Source organism: Ranitomeya imitator, chromosome 5, assembly GCF_032444005.1.
Source record: "Ranitomeya imitator isolate aRanImi1 chromosome 5, aRanImi1.pri, whole genome shotgun sequence".
In the NCBI taxonomy this organism is placed as follows: domain Eukaryota; kingdom Metazoa; phylum Chordata; class Amphibia; order Anura; family Dendrobatidae; genus Ranitomeya; species Ranitomeya imitator.
In genome coordinates this window covers 228,562,457-228,581,882 of record NC_091286.1, presented here as the reverse complement: position 1 = coordinate 228,581,882, position 19,426 = coordinate 228,562,457, and the positions used below count along the sequence as shown (strand labels likewise).

General features: G+C 41.2%; 1 protein-coding gene across 1 annotated transcript in view; it reads left to right on the top strand.

The window, feature by feature from the left end:
- Nucleotides 1-15,507, top strand: part of HECA (hdc homolog, cell cycle regulator) — an 81,175-nt gene extending 65,668 nt beyond the window's left edge. Inside the window, exons 3-4 of the mRNA XM_069725933.1 lie at nt 12,003-12,157; nt 13,286-15,507. Of these exons, the coding sequence (XP_069582034.1) occupies nt 12,003-12,157; nt 13,286-13,450 (320 nt within the window). The 3' untranslated portion in view covers nt 13,451-15,507. The remainder of the gene's footprint in view (nt 1-12,002; nt 12,158-13,285) is intronic.
- The last annotated feature ends 3,919 nt before the right edge of the window (nt 15,508-19,426 follow it).

The following is a 19,426-nucleotide window of genomic DNA, read 5'->3' as shown; positions in this document are numbered from 1 at the left end:
GATTTTTACCTCAAACTCTGCTGTGTTTTTTCCGCTGCAGATCTTCAGATTTTCTTGTGGAAAGTTTTTCCCACTTAGCTGATTAGAAGCACATTTTTGTTGCAGAAAGTTCACATGGCCGTAGTGAAACTCTGCCCCATCATACTTGCACGGTGGTGCAGTGGTTAGCGCAGCAGCCTTGCAGCGCTGGAGTCCTGGGTTCAAGCCCCACTAAGGACAACATCTGCAAAGAGTTTGTATGTTCTCTCCGTGTTTGCATGGGTTTCCTCCGGCCACTCCGGTTTCCTCCCACATTCCAAAGACATACTGATAGGGAATTTAGATTGTGAGCCCCAATGGGGACAGCAATGATAATGTGTGTAAAGCGCTGCGGAATATGTTAGCGCTATATAAAAATAAAGATTATTTATTATTATTAATAACCCTACATCAGTTGTGTCCCTGCCTTTGATGCAGGCTTTGGCGCTGAACTCAAATCTTTCCCTGCACATGACATATGATCTGATCAACTGTCATGTTCTCCCAACAGCCGTGGATGGATCTGTGATCCACCAGTGGCTGTTACTGTCAAATGTTAAATGTTGCTATCAATCTTTGACAGCAACGTTCAACACGTGCAGGCCTGAACCGTGTCAGAAGTCCCGCCGATGGGTCATGACAGCTTGGGGTCTACAGAAGACAGAAATAGGTCCCCCCGCACCTCTCATTGTAAATCGCCTATGAACACTGGCCCGTGATCATGATGTATGCTACACAAAGCAGGGCTACCCCTGCTATGTGTAGCACAGGTGATCGGATGATCATAGCTTGAAGTCTTCTAAGGAGATTGAAGCAAGTAAAAGCAAAAAAAAAAAAAAAAAACAAAAACCCACAAAAGTTCAAATCACCCCCCTTTTGCCCCATTCACAATAAAAATAAAATAAAAACACATATTTAGTATCGCTGCGTTCAGAAAGTAAATTAATCTGATCAAAAAGTGGCGTAACTAGAAAAAGATTTGAAACTTCAGTTATGTTTTTTGGCTACCGCAACATTGCAGTAAATTACAATAACGAGCAATCAAAACACCATATCTACCCCAAAATGGTAAAAAACGCAAAAAAAAAACCCTGCAAATAGCCTAATTGATTTAATAGGTGCGGAAATGGTGCTGAAAATCTGCAACATCAAAACTTACCAAAAGCTCATCGTGTGAATGTAGCCTTAGGCCGTGTTCCCACGGGTGAGTTTTTGATGTTGAAGATTTTCTGCATCTATTATGCTAATTAGTTGCATGTGTTTTTTAGCGCGTTTTGGATGCTGCGGTTTTTATCTCCTGTTGGTGTTGTGTTTTTAAACAATGCTGCTTTGTTTTTTGTACTTCATGGTATTTGGCTGTAAAAAAAATAACTTTATTGATATAGTCATGTGTGGGTTATATGCCTTTTTCTTGTGTTTGTGTAAGCCAAAACCAGGAGTGGAACAATCAGAGGAAAAGTATAATAGAAACATATGCACCACTTCTGTATTTATCACCCACTCCTGGTTTTGGCTTACAAATACTGAGGTAAAATACTGACCAAATACTGAACATGTGAACGTAGCCTAACCCTGACTATGGTCAAACTAGTACATTAAAATGCATGTGATTAAAACAACCTTAATGGAATTTAAGAAACATAAAGTATCATGCGAATTAAATGTAATTATACCCCATAATGATGTCTAAAACAATTTAACTTGACCTAGAAAAAAAAAATTGCGAGAAGGGACAACAAGAAACTGATTTTGATCCTCCAGATTAGCTCCGTATTACAAGGGATTAACATGCCACTCTTGAAGCCATGATGCTGGATATTTCATATGCTTATTACCGGCTTCAGACATTTATAGGTGAAGATTTTAGGCTGGATGGTTTGCAAAGTTGATTTGCCATGGTGCAGATTGGACAATTTAATCTCTGAGGAGCAACACGTAAGATAGTTTAATGGTATCTGTCACATGGCTGCATAAAGAGCAAATGGTCTTTGTAAGGGGCAGCGGTTACCCAGTTTCAGTGGTAAGTAACCATGAAATTACTGTACAGCTGATTACAGAGCAAGTGAATCAGGCTAAAGCTCCTAAATCTTCTTAGGCCTTTTGTAGAGCTAGATCACTAAGCCACAGAATCTCAGGTGAAAATGGAATGGTTAAAGAGACCAACGCGAGATTGAAAATTGTGCGAATCAGCTGAAAATATTAATAATTATTAATTACGCATTTTTAATAAGATCTATAAAATTCAAATAATTTACACAATACATACAATATAGGTGCTATAAGAATGAACATTGGCCACCTGTGAAATTCCCCACTGCCCTAGATCAGATGCTCCTGTAGCCCCTGCCGGTCTTTGTTTAGTTTTCCAGCTAATCACTGACTTCATCGATCAGGTGTCGTAAAAATGCTAGTGTCGCCTCTGAGGTCACTTGTTGACTACAGTGGTCATGTGAATTTTTCTCGAAAAACAAATATATAACAACTTCATTGACCATCCAAAGTGAACACCGTAGATTAAAAATAAAACTAGGTGCAATAACTCCTTGATCGTCACATAAAAAACAAAATATGCCATAAAAAAGAGAACCAACATATAAATAGCCATTAATATCTAAACCGCTGGCACCAAAAGTGAGTACACCTTTAGATCAAAATAGCCAAATTGTCCATTTTTCCTCCACTCTGTCATGTAAAGCATTAGTGTTACAAGGTCTCAGGTGTGAATGGGGGGCAGTGTGTAAATTTGGGGTTAGCACTCTCACACTTTAATAATGGTCACTAGAAGTTCAGCATGGCACCTCATGGCAAAGAACTCTCTGAGAATCTGAAAAAAAATATTGTTGTTCTACATAAAGATGGCCTAGGCTATAAGAAGATTGCCAGCATTCTGACACTGAGCTGTGGCACCATAGGCAAGACCATACAGCAGTTTAACAAGACAGGTTCCACGCAGAACTGGCCTCGTCATGGTCGACCAAAGAAGTGGAGTGCACGTGGTCAGCATCATATCCACAGATTGTCTTTTTCAAAATAGACGCATGAGTGCTGCTAGCATTGCTGCAGAGGTTAGAAGGTTGGGGGGGGGAGGAAGGGGTCAGCGTGTCCGTGCTTAGACCATACACCGCTCGCTACATCAAATTGATCTGCATGGCTGTCATCCCAGAAGGAAGCCTCTTCTACAGTTGATACACAAGAACGCACGCACATACTTTGCTGAAGACAAGCAGACTAAGGACATGGGTTACTGGAACCATGTCCTATGGTCTGATGAGACCAAGATAATTGTATTTGGTTCAGATGGTGTCATGGTGTCAAGCGTGTGTGATAGCAACAAGGTGAAGATTACAAAGACAAGTGTATCTTGCCTACAGTCAAGCATGTTGGTGGGAATGTCATGGTTCGGGACTGTATGAATGCTGCTGGTTGTAAGGAGCTACAGTTCATTAAGGGAAGGGATGAATGCCAACATGTACTGCGACATACTGAAGCAGAGCATGATCCCTTACCTTAGGAAACTGGGCTGCAGTGTGTTAACGATCCCAAACACACCTCCAAGATGACCACTGCCTTGCAAAAGAAACTGAGGGTAAAGGTGCTGGACTGGCCGAGCATGTCTAAACACCTAACCCTATCGAACATCTGTGGTTCATCCTCAAATAAAAGGTGGAGGAGCGCAAGGTCTCCAACATCCACCAGTTCCGTGATGTCGTCATGGAGGAGGATTCCAGAGGCAACTTGTGAGGCTCTAGTGTACTCCATGCTCAAGAGAGTTCAGGCAGTGCTGGAAAATAATGGTGGGCACACAAAATATTGTCAGTTTGGCCCTTTTCACTTAGGTGTGTACTCACGTTTGTTGCCAGCGGTATAGACATTAATATGTATATACACACACACACACAGGTGCTTCTCATAAATTAACTTTTTGATGATCTAATTTTAATTCAGTTCTTCAATACAAAAAGTGAAACTCAAATATTATATAGAGTCATTACAAACAGAATAATCTATTTCACGTGTTTATTTCTGTTAATGTTGATGATGATGGCTTACAGCCAATAAAAATCCAAAAGTCATTATCTCAGTAAAGTAGAATAATTCACAAAAAACAACTTAACTTTTTGATGATATTCTAATTTTGTGAAAAGCACGTGTGTGTGTAAAAAAATAAATAAAGATTGTGTGTGTGTGTATATATATATATATATATATATCTATATATCTATCTATATATATATATATATATATATATATATACACACAGTACAGACCAAAAGTTTGAACACACCTTCTCATTTAAATATTTCTCTGTATTTTCATGACTGTGAAGATTGTACATTCACACTGAAGGCATCAAAACAATGAATTAACACATGTGGAATTATATACTTAGCAAAAAAGTGTGAAACAGCTGAAAATATGTCTTATATTCTAGTTTATTCAAAGTAGCCACCTTTTGCTTTGATGACTTCTTTGCACACTCTTGACATTCTCTTGATGAGCTTCAAGAGGTAGTCACCGGGAATGGTTTTCACTTCACAGGGGTGCCAATCAGGTTTAATATGTGGCATTTCTTGCCTTATAAATGGGGTTAGGACCAGCAGTTGTGTTGTGCAAAAGTCTGGAGGATACACAGCTGATAGTCCTACTGAATAGACTGTTAGAATTTGTATTATGGCAAGAAAAAAGCAGCTAAGTAAAGAAATCGAGTGGCCATCATTACTTTAAGACATGAAGGTCAGTCAGTCCGAAAAATTGGGAAAACTTTGAAAGTGTCCCCAAGTGCAGTGGCAAAAACCATCAAGCGCTACAAAGAAACTGGCTCCCATGAGGACCGCCCCAGGAAAGGAGGACCAAGAGTCAGCTCTGCTTCTGAGGATAAGTTTATCCGAGTCACCAGCCTCAGAAATTACAGGTTAACAGCAGCTCAGATTAGAGACCAGGCCAATGCCACGCAGAGTTCTAGCAGCAGAGACATCTCTACAACAACTGTCAAGAGTAGACTTTGTGCAGCAGGCCTTCATGGTAAAATAGCTGCTAGGAAACCACCGCTAAGGACAGGCAACAAGCAGAAGAGACTTGTTTGGGCTAAATAACACAAGGAATGAACATTAGACCAGTGGAAATCTGTGCTTTGGTCTGATGAGTTAAAATTGGAGATTTTTTGTTCCAACCACCGTGTCTTTGTGCGACGCAGAAAAGGTGAACGGATGGACTCTACATGCCTGGTTCCCACCGTGAAGCATGGAGGAGGAGGTGTGATGGTGCTTTGCTGGTGACACTGTTGGGGATTTATTCAAAGTTGAAGGCATACTGAACTAGCATGGCTACCACAACATCTTGAAGCGGCATGCTATTCCATCCGATTTGCGTTTAGTTTTACCATCATTTATTTTTCAACAGGACAATGACCCCAAACACACCTCCAAGAAGGATAGTGATGGGGTGTGTTGTGAGTTCTGTTTTTGGGCTCCCTCTGGTGGTTACTGATGGTACTGGGTGACTTGTGTTCTCTGCGGTCTCTGGTGTCCACCTGTTCCATCAGGTTATGGGTGTTTCCTATTTAACCTGGCTTTTTTGTCATTTCCTCGCCGGCTATCAATGTAATCAGCGTGTCTTTTTACCTCTGCTCCCTGCGTCTGTTATCTTCAAGACAAGCTAAGTTTTGATTTTCCTGTTCCACGTTTTGCTTAATTTTTGTCTTAGTCCAGCTTGCAGATATGTGATTCCTTGCTGCTGGTTGCTCTAGTGGGCTGAAATTACTCCTCATGTTCCATGAGTTGGCACATGAGTTCAAGTAATTTCAGGATGGTTTTTTGAAGGGTTTTTCGCTGACCGCGCAGTTCACTTTTGTATCCTCTGCTATCTAGCTTTAGCGGGCCTCATTTTTGCTGATTCTATTTTCATAACTACGTATGTGCTTTCCTCTCATTTCACCGTTATTACATGTGGGGGGCTGCTATTTCTGTGGGGTGTTTCTCTGGAGGCAAGTGAGGTCTGTGCTTCTTCTTATAGGGGAAGTTAATCCTTCGGCTGGCGCGAGACGTCTAGGAATCATCGTAGGCACGTTCCCCGGCTACTGCTAGTTGTGTGTTTAGGTTCAGGATCGCGGTCAGCTCAGGTTCCATCACCCTAGAGCTTGTTTTGTTTTTGTGCTTGTCCTTTTGTGATCCCCTGCCATTGGGATCATGACAGCATAGCCGGCCATAAAAAATTGGTCATCGTTTTGGCTGAAGTAGGAGGAAAAGTAGTCTGAGGAAGTTTTTTTTTTTTTCCCTCCTCAGTGTTTGCTGCCTAGCCTTAATTGCAGCTTGACTGCTTCTTTCCTCCTCTTAATCCTTGAATGGCTCTGACCTCAGCTGTTTATCATGGACGTCCAGAGTTTGGCTTCCAGCCTGAATAATCTTGCTGCTAAGGTTCAAAATATACAAGATTTTGTTGTACATACACCTATGTCTGAACCTAGAATTCCTGTCCCAGAGTTTTTTTCTGGAGATAGATCTAGTTTTCTGAATTTTAGGAACAATTGCAAGTTGTTTCTTTCCTTGAAATCTCACTCCTCTGGAGACCCTGCTCAGCAGGTCAAGATTGTTATATCTTTCCTGCGGGGTGACCCTCAGAATTGGGCATTTGCATTGGCACCAGGGGATCCTGCGTTGCTCAATGTGGATGCGTTTTTTCTGGCATTGGGTTTGCTCTACGAAGAACCTAACCTAGAGATTCAGGCTGAAAAAGCTTTATTGGCTCTCTCTCAGGGGCAAGATGAAGCAGAAATATATTGTCAGAAATTTCGGAAATGGTCGGTGCTTACTCAGTGGAATGAGTGCGCTCTGGCTGCAAAATTCAGAGATGGCCTTTCTGAGGCCATTAAAGATGTTATGGTGGGGTTCCCGGCGCCTACAGGTCTGAATGAGTCCATGACTATGGCTATTCAGATTGATCGGCGTTTACGGGAGCGCAAACCTGTGCACCATTTGACGGTGTCTTCTGAACAGGCACCTGAGATAATGCAATGTGATAGAATTCAGTCCAGAAGTGAACGGCAAAATTATAGGCGGAAAAATGGATTGTGTTTTTATTGTGGTGATTCAGCTCATGTTATATCAGCATGCTCTAAATGCACAAAAAAGGTTGATAAGTCTGTTGCCATTGGTACTTTACAGTCTAAGTTCATTCTGTCTGTGACGCTGATTTGTTCATTATCATCCATTTCCGTCGATGCCTATGTGGATTCAGGCGCTGCCCTGAGTCTTATGGATTGGTCATTTGCCAATCGCTGTGGGTTTAGTCTGGAACCTCTGGAAGTTCCTATTCCTTTGAAAGGAATTGACTCTACACCTTTGGCTATGAATAAACCTCAGTACTGGACACAAGTGACCATGCGTATGACTCCCGTTCATCAGGAGGTGATTCGCTTCCTGGTACTGTATAATTTACATGATGTCTTAGTGCTTGGTCTGCCATGGTTACAAACTCATAACCCAGTCCTGGACTGGAAAACAATGTCTGTGTTAAGCTGGGGATGTCAGGGGGTTCATGATGATGCATCTCCGATTTCTATCGCTTCATCTACTCCTTCTGAGGTTCCGGTATTTTTGTCTGATTATCGGGAGGTTTTTGAGGAGCCTAAGCTCAGTTCGCTTCCTCCTCACAGGGATTGCGATTGTGCTATAGATTTGATTCCTGGCAGTAAATTCCCTAAAGGTCGTTTGTTCAATCTGTCAGTGCCAGAGCATACTGCTATGCGGAATTATGTTAAGGAGTCCTTGGAAAAGGGACATATCCGTCCATCTTCGTCCCCTTTGGGAGCAGGTTTTTTTTTTGTGGCCAAAAAAGATGGTTCCTTGAGGCCTTGCATAGATTATCGTCTTTTGAATAAGATTACAGTCAAATATCAGTATCCTTTGCCATTGTTGACTGATTTGTTCGCTCGCATTAAGGGGGCTAAATGGTTCACTAAGATTGATCTTCGGGGTGCGTATAATCTTGTGCGGATAAGGCAGGGTGATGAGTGGAAAACCGCATTTAATACGCCTGAGGGCCATTTCGAGTATTTGGTGATGCCTTTTGGACTTTCTAATGCTCCTTCTGTCTTCCAGTCTTTTATGCACGATATTTTCCGTGAATATCTGGATAAATTTATTATCGTGTATTTGGATGATGTTTTGTTTTTTTCTGATGACTGGGAGTCTCATGTTCAGCAGGTCAGGAAGGTGTTTCAGGTCCTGCGGGCCAATTCTTTGTTTGTAAAGGGTTCTAAATGTCTCTTTGGAGTCCAGAAGATTTCTTTTTTGGGGTATATTTTTTCCCCTTCTACTATTGAGATGGATCCCGTCAAGGTTCAGGCTATTTGTGACTGGACGCAGCCTACATCTCTTAAGAGTCTACAGAAGTTCTTGGGCTTTGCTAATTTTTATCGTCGCTTCATAACTAATTTTTCTAGTGTTGTTAAGCCTTTGACGGATTTGACTAAAAAGGGTGCTGATGTTACTGATTGGTCTCCTTCGGCTGTGGAGGCCTTTCAGGAACTTAAGCGCCGGTTTTCTTCTGCTCCTGTGTTGCGTCAGCCAGATACGTCGCTTCCTTTTCAGATTGAGGTTGATGCTTCCGAGATCGGAGCGGAGGCGGTTTTGTCACAGAGAAGCTCCGATGGCTCAGTGATGAAGCCATGTGCGTTCTTTTCTAGAAAATTTTCGCCCGCTGAACGGAATTATGATGTTGGTAATCGGGAGCTTTTGGCCATGAAGTGGGCATTTGAGGAGTGGCGTCATTGGCTTGAGGGTGCTAGACATCGTGTGGTGGTCTTGACTGATCACAAAAATCTGATGTACCTTGAGTCTGCCAAACGTCTGAATCCTAGACAGGCTCGTTGGTCACTGTTTTTCTCCCGTTTCAATTTTGTGGTTTCATACCTGCCAGGTTCAAAGAATGTGAAGGCGGATGCTCTTTTTAGGAGTTTTGTGCCTGACTCCCCTGGAAATTCTGAGCCCACTGGTATCCTTAGGGATGGGGTGATTTTGTCGGCTGTCTCCCCAGACTTGCGACGTGCTTTGCAGGAGTTTCAGGCGGATAAACCTGATCGTTGTCCGCCGGAAAGACTGTTTGTTCCGGACAATTGGACCAGTAGAGTCATCTCCGAGGTCCATTCTTCTGTGTTGGCAGGTCATCCTGGAATATTTGGTACTAGAGACTTGGTGGCCAGGTCTTTTTGGTGGCCTTCCTTGTCGAGGGATGTGCGTTCTTTCGTGCAGTCTTGTGGAGTTTGCGCTCGGGCTAAGCCTTGCTGTTCTCGGGCCAGTGGATTGTTGTTACCTTTGCCTATCCCGAAGAGGCCTTGGACGCACATTTCCATGGACTTTATTTCGGATCTCCCTGTCTCTCAAAAAATGTCCGTCATATGGGTTGTGTGTGACCGCTTTTCTAAGATGGTTCATCTGGTACCCTTGCCTAAGTTACCTTCCTCCTCTGAGTTGGTCCCTCTGTTTTTTCAAAACGTGGTCCGTTTGCATGGCATTCCGGAGAACATCGTTTCTGACAGGGGATCCCAGTTTGTGTCTAGATTTTGGCGGACGTTGTGTGCTAAGATGGGCATTGATTTGTCCTTTTCGTCTGCATTCCATCCCCAGACGAATGGCCAGACGGAACGAACTAATCAGACTTTAGAAACTTATTTAAGGTGTTTTTGTTTCTGCTGATCAAGATGACTGGGTTTCCTTTTTGCCGCTTGCCGAGTTTGCCCTTAATAATCGGGCTAGTTCTGCTACCTTGGTTTCTCCTTTCTTTTGTAATTCGGGGTTTCATCCTCGTTTTTCCTCTGGTCAGGTGGAGCCTTCTGATTGTCCTGGAGTGGACATGGTGGTGGATAGGTTGCATCGGATTTGGAGTCATGTGGTGGACAATTTGAAGTTGTCCCAGGAGAGGGCTCAGCAGTTTGCTAATCGCCGTCGCCGCGTGGGTCCTCGACTTCTTGTTGGGGACTTGGTGTGGTTGTCTTCTCGTTTTGTTCCTATGAAGGTCTCTTCTCCTAAGTTCAAGCCTCGGTTCATCGGTCCCTATAGGATCTTGGAAATTCTTAACCCTGTGTCGTTTCGTTTGGATCTCCCGGCATCGTTTGCTATTCATAATGTGTTCCATCGGTCGTTGTTGCGGAAGTATGAGGTACCTGTCGTTCCTTCGCTTGAGCCTCCTGCTCCGGTGCTGGTGGAGGGTGAATTGGAGCATGTTGTGGAGAAGATCTTGGATTCTCGTGTTTCCAGACAAAAACTCCAGTATTTGGTCAAGTGGAAGGGTTATGGTCAGGAGGATAATTCTTGGGTGATTGACTCTGATGTTCATGCTGCCGATTTGGTCCGTGCTTTTCATAGGGCTCATCCTGGTCGCCCTGGTGGTTCTCTTGAGGGTTCGGTGACCCCTCAAGGGGGGGGGTACTGTTGTGAGTTCTGTTTTTGGGCTCCCTCTGGTGGTTACTGATGGTACTGGGTGACTTGTGTTCTCTGCGGTCTCTGGTGTCCACCTGTTCCATCAGGTTATGAGTGTTTCCTATTTAACCTGGCTTTTTTGTCATTTCCTCGCCGGCTATCAATGTAATCAGCGTGCCTTTTTACCTCTGCTCCCTGCGTCTGTTATCTTCAGGACAAGCTAAGTTTTGATTTTCCTGTTCCACGTTTTGCTTAATTTTTGTCTTAGTCCAGCTTGCAGATATGTGATTCCTTGCTGCTGGTTGCTCTAGTGGCTGAAATTACTCCTCATGTTCCATGAGTTGGCACATGAGTTCAAGTAATTTCAGGATGGGTTTTTGAAGGGTTTTTCGCTGACCGCGTAGTTCACTTTTGTATCCTCTGCTATCTAGCTTTAGCGGGCCTCATTTTTGCTGATTCTATTTTCATAACTACGTATGTGCTTTCCTCTCATTTCACCGTTATTACATGTGGGGGGCTGCTATTTCTGTGGGGTGTTTCTCTGGAGGCAAGTGAGGTCTGTGTTTCTTCTTATAGGGGAAGTTAATCCTTCGGCTGGCGCGAGACGTCTAGGGATCATCGTAGGCACGTTCCCCGGCTACTGCTAGTTGTGTGTTTAGGTTCAGGATCGCGGTCAGCTCAGGTTCCATCACCCTAGAGCTTGTTTTGTTTTTGTGCTTGTCCTTTTGTGATCCCCTGCCATTGGGATCATGACAGGGGTGCTAGATGACCTGGCCTCCACAGTCACCAGACCTGAACCCAATCGAGATGGTTTGGGGTGAGCTGGACCGCAGAGATGCTAAGCATCTCTGGGGAACTCCTTCATAATTGTTGGAAGACCATTCCCGGTGACTACCTCTTGAAGCTCATCAAGAGAATGCCAAGAGTGTGCAAAGCAGTCATCAAAGCAAAAGGTGGCTACTTTGAAGAACCTAGAACATAAGACATAATTTCAGTTGTTTCACACTTTCTTGTTAAATATATAATTCCACATGTGTTAATTCATAGTTTTGATGCCTTCAGTGTGAATGTACAATTTTCATAGTCATGAAAATACAGAAAAATCTTTAAATGAGAAGGTGTGTCCAAACTTTTGGTCTGTACCGTATATATATATATATATATATATATATATATATATATATATATATATATATATATATATAGAATTGAATACACATGGCAGCAATGAAATTACCGTATGTGTATTCAATGCCAACAAGAATCTTAACTCATGTATGCGAGTGACCGCTACGATGGTCCGCAAACAACCTGAACATGTGAATAGCAATTTAATGGGTATGTGTTCTATCCACGAAAAAAAGGGGGTAGAACACTTACATGAAAAACAGGCTACAAAGTGGTCTAATTTACTTAGCTAGACAGCGTTTAGCAGTGCATCTGTGTATATGGTGGGTGTCCACAAGGTGGAGCCATACATCCTATTTTTAACTTGCAATTTACTCTTTTCCTTATTATGTGATTTTGTTCTATTTCTTGCACTGATCGTCGCTGTGTTTTCCATCACAGGAAGACTTATGCACTTGTATGCTGTCTGTGTGGACTGCTTAGAAGGTGTTCATAAAATCATCTGCATTAAATGCAAGTCTCGATGGGATGGGAGCTGGCATCAGCTGGGAACAATGTATACTTATGATATATTGGCAGCATCTCCATGTTGTCAGGTTTGTAAAACACTAACTTGATTCTTTTTTTTCTTTTCTTGGTTTCTGGTATATACTTTGTAAAGTTAAAATAAATGTAAAGATAAGTGTATACACAGCAGTAGAACCCATATTCTGCAGACTTGTCCCTATGTATGGGATGCAAGATTCTCAAATCTATCGAGATAAAGCTAAATTTTAACACAAAGGTGTGTGCAAATGGGTGACGTCATTGTAAACGTACTAAAGGCAAAGGCTAGTCCCTGATAAGTGTGCAAAGAAATGTTATCAGTTATTGGTACAAGGTTCACTAGTACAACCCTGTCCACCTGGGAATGGCCGTGATCTTTTATATGTTTCTGATTGCTCAGCATTTTTAATATCCACGGTGATTAGTTTTGAGGATTCAGAACATGATGCCTTGACATCCATGAGTATTCCTATTACCATAAAGTGCTTTCTTTTTAATACTTCCTTATTTGGCTTTGACAAAACGTTATCTAATGGAAATCTATGATTAAAGTAAGTTTAGAAAACTCCGTGTACCCCAAAGGAAATTGACATGTTGAGGATGAGAAACACGCACATATGTAAATGGATGTGGCAGATCTGAAGCCTCTGTCACTCCAGCTCTATTGCTTGTCGAGAGCCACCGCCTCCTGTTTGACTGCTCCGTTGACTGAAATCTCGCAGCATAGAGGCTGTGGGTCAAGAAGGAGGAGGTGGTGCCTATAAATATGTCTTATGCCCTCTTCACAAGTGTCCCAAAATATATGGCTAATGCACATTCTTGACATACGCAACTGAATGCCATTGATCTCAATAGTAAAAAAAAAAGTGTATTGCACTTTATGATACATTTTGGTGTACACCTTGTCTATAGAAATGTATGCAACATTTGGCGTACGTGCTAAGGACCTTTCCAGGTGTATATCCCAAATGTGCAATAGGGGTCTATTGGGCACCATTTGGATCTGGCGCAGCGTTGGGCATCGGTTATGAATGGATGCCACAATGCAGATGTATAGAGGGCCTGCGGCTCCTTAGATCATAGGTATTGGTGGCACAGTTATTACAGGCTGAATTGCTCTAATCCCTATATGTTCTGACTTTGTCTGCTAGTTAATCGTCTTCTCTTGGTTATCTTAGGCCCGGCTGAACTGCAAGCATTGTGGGAAGCCAGTCATCGATGTACGAATTGGAATGCAGTATTTTTCCGAATACAGCAACGTTCAACAGTGCCCTCACTGTGGGAATCTAGACTACCACTTTGTGAAGCCATTTTCCTCATTCAAAGTACTAGAGGCCTATTGACGAAAGCTTTGTTTTAGTAATAGCCATTTTCTAGGTATTACTACTTTGTTACATATCTTTTATAGGAAATAACTTTTGTTTTCTAATTCTAAAACTATTGCAGCATTTTTCCTTTGAACTATGTTCCTAAATCTTGTACATAGAAATGGCAATTTCCCCTTTTTTTAAGTGGGAAGAGTAAGATGAAAATGTGACGGGTGAATGTAAGTCTACGCCAGCAAAAGTGTATTTTTTTTTTCTGTCTTGTTTAAGTATTTGGGGTTAGTACTGTAATTTCTATTTAAATTACGCCCCACTGATTTAGCACTTAAGTGAAAAAAAAAAAATCTCCCTTTCCACCAAAGGAAATTTAGCTATTTTTTAAAAATGAATTTGATATTTGAAGCCATTTGCTTTTTTTGGTAGGATTTTTTCTAGTTGGTAAATGGTATAATTCTTGAAATAGTTTTTTTAATATATTTTAAAATGGTATGCATAAAACTCGAGGTATTAGAATGAATCCCTTTGGTCAGATGGAATCAAAGTCAGAAATGATGTTAATTATCCCTTCTCTGTCTACGGCAGGCTTTACATTATCCCTTGACTTTAAAGAGTACCTGTAATTTTAGAAAAAGTTTGACATGTCATAGAGAGATGTTCCCTAATGAATAAAAATACAGGGCACTCCATAGCGTAGATTACCTTGCTTCCACTGCATGAGGTTGAGTGCTCACCTTATGAGAATATGCTAGGATCAGGCACAAAGACAAAAGTGTGATAAATCCACTGCACTTCGACCCCAAATCCCGGTCTGTCATATTGTCAGTTGGACAATGAATGGTTAAAGAAAAAAATTATAACCAATGACGCTGCTAACTTAGAAGATAGAATAGTAATGTTATTAATGTCATTTTTTTTTCTAAGATAAAATAGCATATACGTTTCGCCACTGGACCAGTGCCTTCCTCAGGCCATGTTACAGTAACAAACAGCAGTGATTTCTATACATCAGAGAGGTCTTGGTTGGGGCAAAGGTCCTGATGTGACAGAAGAAAAATAAATATGTTTTTATAAAACAACCCTGGTTGGATTTTAATCCAGGATATGAGCAGAGAAAGTTAACTCCATCCAGACTGGGCGATTTCCATTTTTTGCACTTTTGATTCTTCTTCCCCTTCTTTCAAGAGTCGTATTTTTTTATTTTTCCATTAACATGGTTGGTTTGACGGCTTGTTTGTTTTTTAATGAAGCTATATAAGTGACAAAAAAATAAATAAAATCATGTAAAAACCATACTCTAAAAAGCTGTTTTAACAACAACTTAAATGAGTCCATTGGATATAAATCCAAAACGCCTGGTGCTGCTTAAGTTTTTTCAGTCTGCTTTGAGCCTCCAGTGGAATTTGATCCATGTTTGAGAGTTAAAGGTCTAGACACACTGACCCCGATTCACCAAAGTACTTATGCCGGAACTCCCCAAATTGCTTTGAAAAGTCTCAACATTTTTGCGAGACACTGAGGCAAAAATGTTACGTTTGTCATTTTCATGTCAATTTGGCTCAGCTCCTCCAAAATGGGCAGATCTGGGTCGTGACATGACCCTTTGTCTAAGTAATGGCGAGTTGTGGCATGCATTACTCCAGAAATCTTCCTCCAGTCCCTGACTAGAATAAGATTAGTGGCAAGGCGCCTTTTAATGAATTAGGAGCATCTAACTTCAGCAATCCCCCTCATCATTGCTGGTCTTGAATCGGGACCATAGTGCTGTAAAAACTCTTTCGTCCCCATTCGAATAAGAAAGAGATGAAAGGGAAAAAAAAGCCTGTGTAGTAGTAAAAGTCGCACAATCCAACAGCTGCAACAAAGGATGAGCAAATTGAGTTTTTACAGCACAGTATGTCCAGACATTTTACCCTTGAACATATATCAGAGGTCAACAGAATTACGATCCATCCTACAGAACCAATTCTAGTGGAGACGCCAAACAGCCTTTAAAAACTCAAGCAGCGTAAGGCATTTTTAGTTATAAACTCTCATCTTTGTATCTGAATGGATTTAATAAAGTTCTCGAAACAGCTTTTTTAGATTGATTGCTTTAGTTGCTTTATTCCTTTTAGGGCTATTTATTGAAGTAATGTTCTCTACAAATGCATATATATGTGTACACATGTATGTCTATGTTGTCCGTGTGTGTGTGTACGTGTATATACTGTACTGTGCAAAAGTTTAAGGCAGGTTGAGAAAAATGGTGCAAAGTACTAATGCTTTCAGAGTTAAGTGTTATTAGTTTATTTTTTATCAGTTAACAAAATTCAAAGTGAACACACAAAAGAGAAATTTATATCAAGTCAATGTTTGGTGTAACCACCTTTTTTGCCTTCAAAATATTAACCGTTCTTCTAGGTGCACTTGCAAAAAGTCAGGGATTCTGAAGAATTATAGTCAGGTGTAGGAGTTACCAATTATACCAAATAGGTGATGATTATCATTATTTTCACATGTAGGTTGAATCACAGTCAAACAGAAATGGTTATGTAGGAGGTTTAGAGTGGAGGTTTATACTGGGTGACGAACGGCTAAACTCTGCTACAAAGTTGAGGTTGTGGAAGACCGTTCCAAATCACAGGTCGTGCACTATGTAAAGACTGAGCACAGCAACAAGAAACAAGGTAGTTTATACTGTGTCCGCAAGTTTTCTTTGCAGGCAAAGATTTCAAAGCAGTCTGGGGTTTGAAGATGTGATGTGCAATCTCTTTTGAAGAAATGCCAAAAAATGAACATCATTTCAAAAACCTGACCGGCACATCCAAACATAGACTGAGTGTGAACAGGTGCTGAACCTAGAGTCGCCAACTCGTATATAGTTAAGTAAATAAGGCAGCACACTGCAGCGCTAAAACATGTAAACTTGAAAACACGAAATTTGAACTGCATTACTGCACTAGAAATATGAAAAATGAGAGCTTTTAGCGCATAAAAATGGCCAATTTTATGTGTACCTGGTAGCCCCTTTACGGCATCTCTCTTATACCAGGTCCTACGCTTGCCTTACCTCGCTGAGAATAAACGTCTCCATCTGAATGGGTACATGTGAAACCTCTTCCTAGACTAAAATTCTCTCTCTCTATGGAGGGGTATTGGACCTGCTGCAATTAAAACACCTGAAGCTAGGAGGCGGAGTGCACGATCAGAAGGCTAAAGAATACATTTCAAAAACCTGACCGGCACATCCAAACATAGACTGAGTGTGAACAGGTGCTGAACCTAGAGTCGCCAACTCGTATATAGTTAAATAAGGCAGCACACTGCAGCGCTAAAACATGTAAACTTGAAAACACGAAATTTGAACTGCATTACTGCACTAGAAATATGAAAAATGAGAGCTTTTAGCGCATAAAAATGGCCAATTTTATGTGTACCTGGTAGCCCCTTTACGGCATCTCTCTTAAAATGAACATCATTGAGGACTGTAGATGCAATAGTGGGACAAGAAAACATACTGCAATAGTTCCAAGACACCTCATGCTTGATTCCTTTCCAAATCAAAAGATGTCGAGCATTGCCATCATTTCAGAACTGGCTGCAACCAGTGGGACCCAGTTACATCTATCTATTCTGAGAAGTCTGCCCAAAAGTGGTCTTCATCGAACAATTGTGGCTAAAAGGCCATAAATTTGACATGTAGTGAACTTTTAACTGCATGAAAACATAGGAATTGGATGCAGAAAAATTGGCAGCAGGTGCTTTGGCCAATGAGTCAAAAGTTTAAATATTTGTATGTAATAGAACAAAGTTTATCAAAGGGCTGGAGAGTGATATAATTAGTGTCTGTAGGCACCAGGCAAAGATGATGGAGGTTCTTTGCAGGTTCGGGCTGCATTTCGGGCTGCAAATAGAGTTGAAGATTTGGTCTTGATGAAATAGTCATGACCAAAAGAGTTGGCACCCTTGAAATTGTTCCAGAAAATGCAGTATTTCTCCCAGAAACTTATTTCAATTACATACGTTTTGTTATACACATGTTTAATTTCCTTCTTATTTTCCGGAAGAACACAAAAAACTGAGGAAAAAAAAGGCAAATTGGACATAATTTCACACACAACCTCAAAAATGGTCTGGACAAAATTTTTGCCACCTTTCCAAAATTGTGGCTCAACAACTTTGTTTCAAGCATGTGATGCTTATTCATACTCACCTTTGGCAAGCAACAGGTGAGGGCAATATGAAACTCACACCTAAAACCAGATAAAAAGGGGAGAAGTTGATGCAATCTTTGTATTTTGTGTCTCTGTGCCACACTAAGCATGGAGAACAGAAAGAGGAGAATAGTCTGAGGACATGAGAACCAAAAACATTGAACAATATCAACAATCTCAAGGTTACAAGTCTATCTCCAGAGATCTTGATGTTCCCACTAAACACGGTGCGCAACATAATCAAGAAGTTTACAACCCATTGCACTGGAGCTAATCTTCCTGGACGTGGACAGCAGAGAAAAATTGGTGAAAGGTTGCTATGCAGGATAGTCCTGAGGGTGGATAAGCCCCCTCAATGAATTTCCTCAAAAATGTAAGCTGTCCTGCAGGCTCACAGTGGATCAGTGTCAGTGCAAACTATCCGCTATTTGAATCAACTGGAATGCAATGGCAGGAGACCCATAAGGACCCCACTGCTGACACAGAGACATTAAAAAGCTAAACTGCAGTTTGCCAAAGTGTGCATGAGTATTTCCTTCTGGGAAAGTGTCTTGTGGACAGATGAGATTAAGAAAGGGCTTTTTGGTAAAGGAATTCCTTCTACTGTTTACTGAAAACGGAATGAGGCCTACAGAGAAAAGAACACTGAACTTCCACCATGTTTGACTGTCGATACTAAGATGTCTGGTGTTTTTTTTTTTTTTGCTGCGTCGGGCACTGTGTGCCTTGACTATGTGCAAGGCATCATGAAATCTGAAGATTATCAAAGGATTTTTGGTCGTAATGCAGTGCCCAGAGTCAGAAGGCTGTGTTTTCACCCTAGATCATGGATCTTTCTGGAGGACAATGACCCCCAAACATACTTCAAAAAGCACACAGAAGTGGATGGAAATAAAGTGCTAGATAGTTCTGAATTTGCCAGTAATGTGGAGACATCTTAAAATTGCTGTTGGGAGAAGGCGCCCTTCAAATATGACTGGGAGCAGTTTGCAAAGGAAGAGTGATCCAAAATTCTAGTTGAGAGGAGTATGAAGCTTTTGATGGTTTTAGGAAGCGATTGATTGCAGTTATTTATTCCAAAGCGTGTGCAACCAAATATTAAGTTGAGGGTGCCAACAATTTGTCCGGCCCATTTTTGGGGTTTTGCGTGAAATTATGTCCCATTTGCCATTTTTTCCTCAGTTTTTTTGTATTGTTCCTTTCAATGTTCTTTTTAATGAGAGAATACGTATAACAAACGTCTTCAGAAAAAGTAACCGTAATAGACTGCAGAAACTCAATTGCATTATAGGTAAAATGAAAGGCCAATATCTAGCATGTAGAAACTTAATTACCGTAAACAATGGATTTACAGAAACTTTCAATTTTGTTGAAAAAATCTAGTAAACATCAGAGTAGATAGAGAGAGGTTGAGAAGGATGGAAGTAAGAGTGGGAGGGGGAAAGAGTGCAGGGGAAAGGGGTGAACGGAAGAGGTAGAGGGGGGAGTTGTAGTAGCACCTTGGGATGATTAAATAATTATGGCAATACTGCAGTTAATTCACTCTAGCTGCTAACTCCTCTATATGGTATATTTGTTCAATTTTGGAGTAAAGTTGTTGTGTGGTGGGTATGGTAGTTGAGATCCAATTTGTCGGGATCAGTGATTTCCCAGCCGCCATAATGAATTGAGCTAGTTTAGTAGCATATCTATCATTTTGCCAAATTGGGAGGTTTAGAAAGATATTTTCCGGTTTCAAGGTGACACATTTGCCCAGTAACAACTGAGAACACCTCATTTCAAAAAGGACAATGCATCGGAC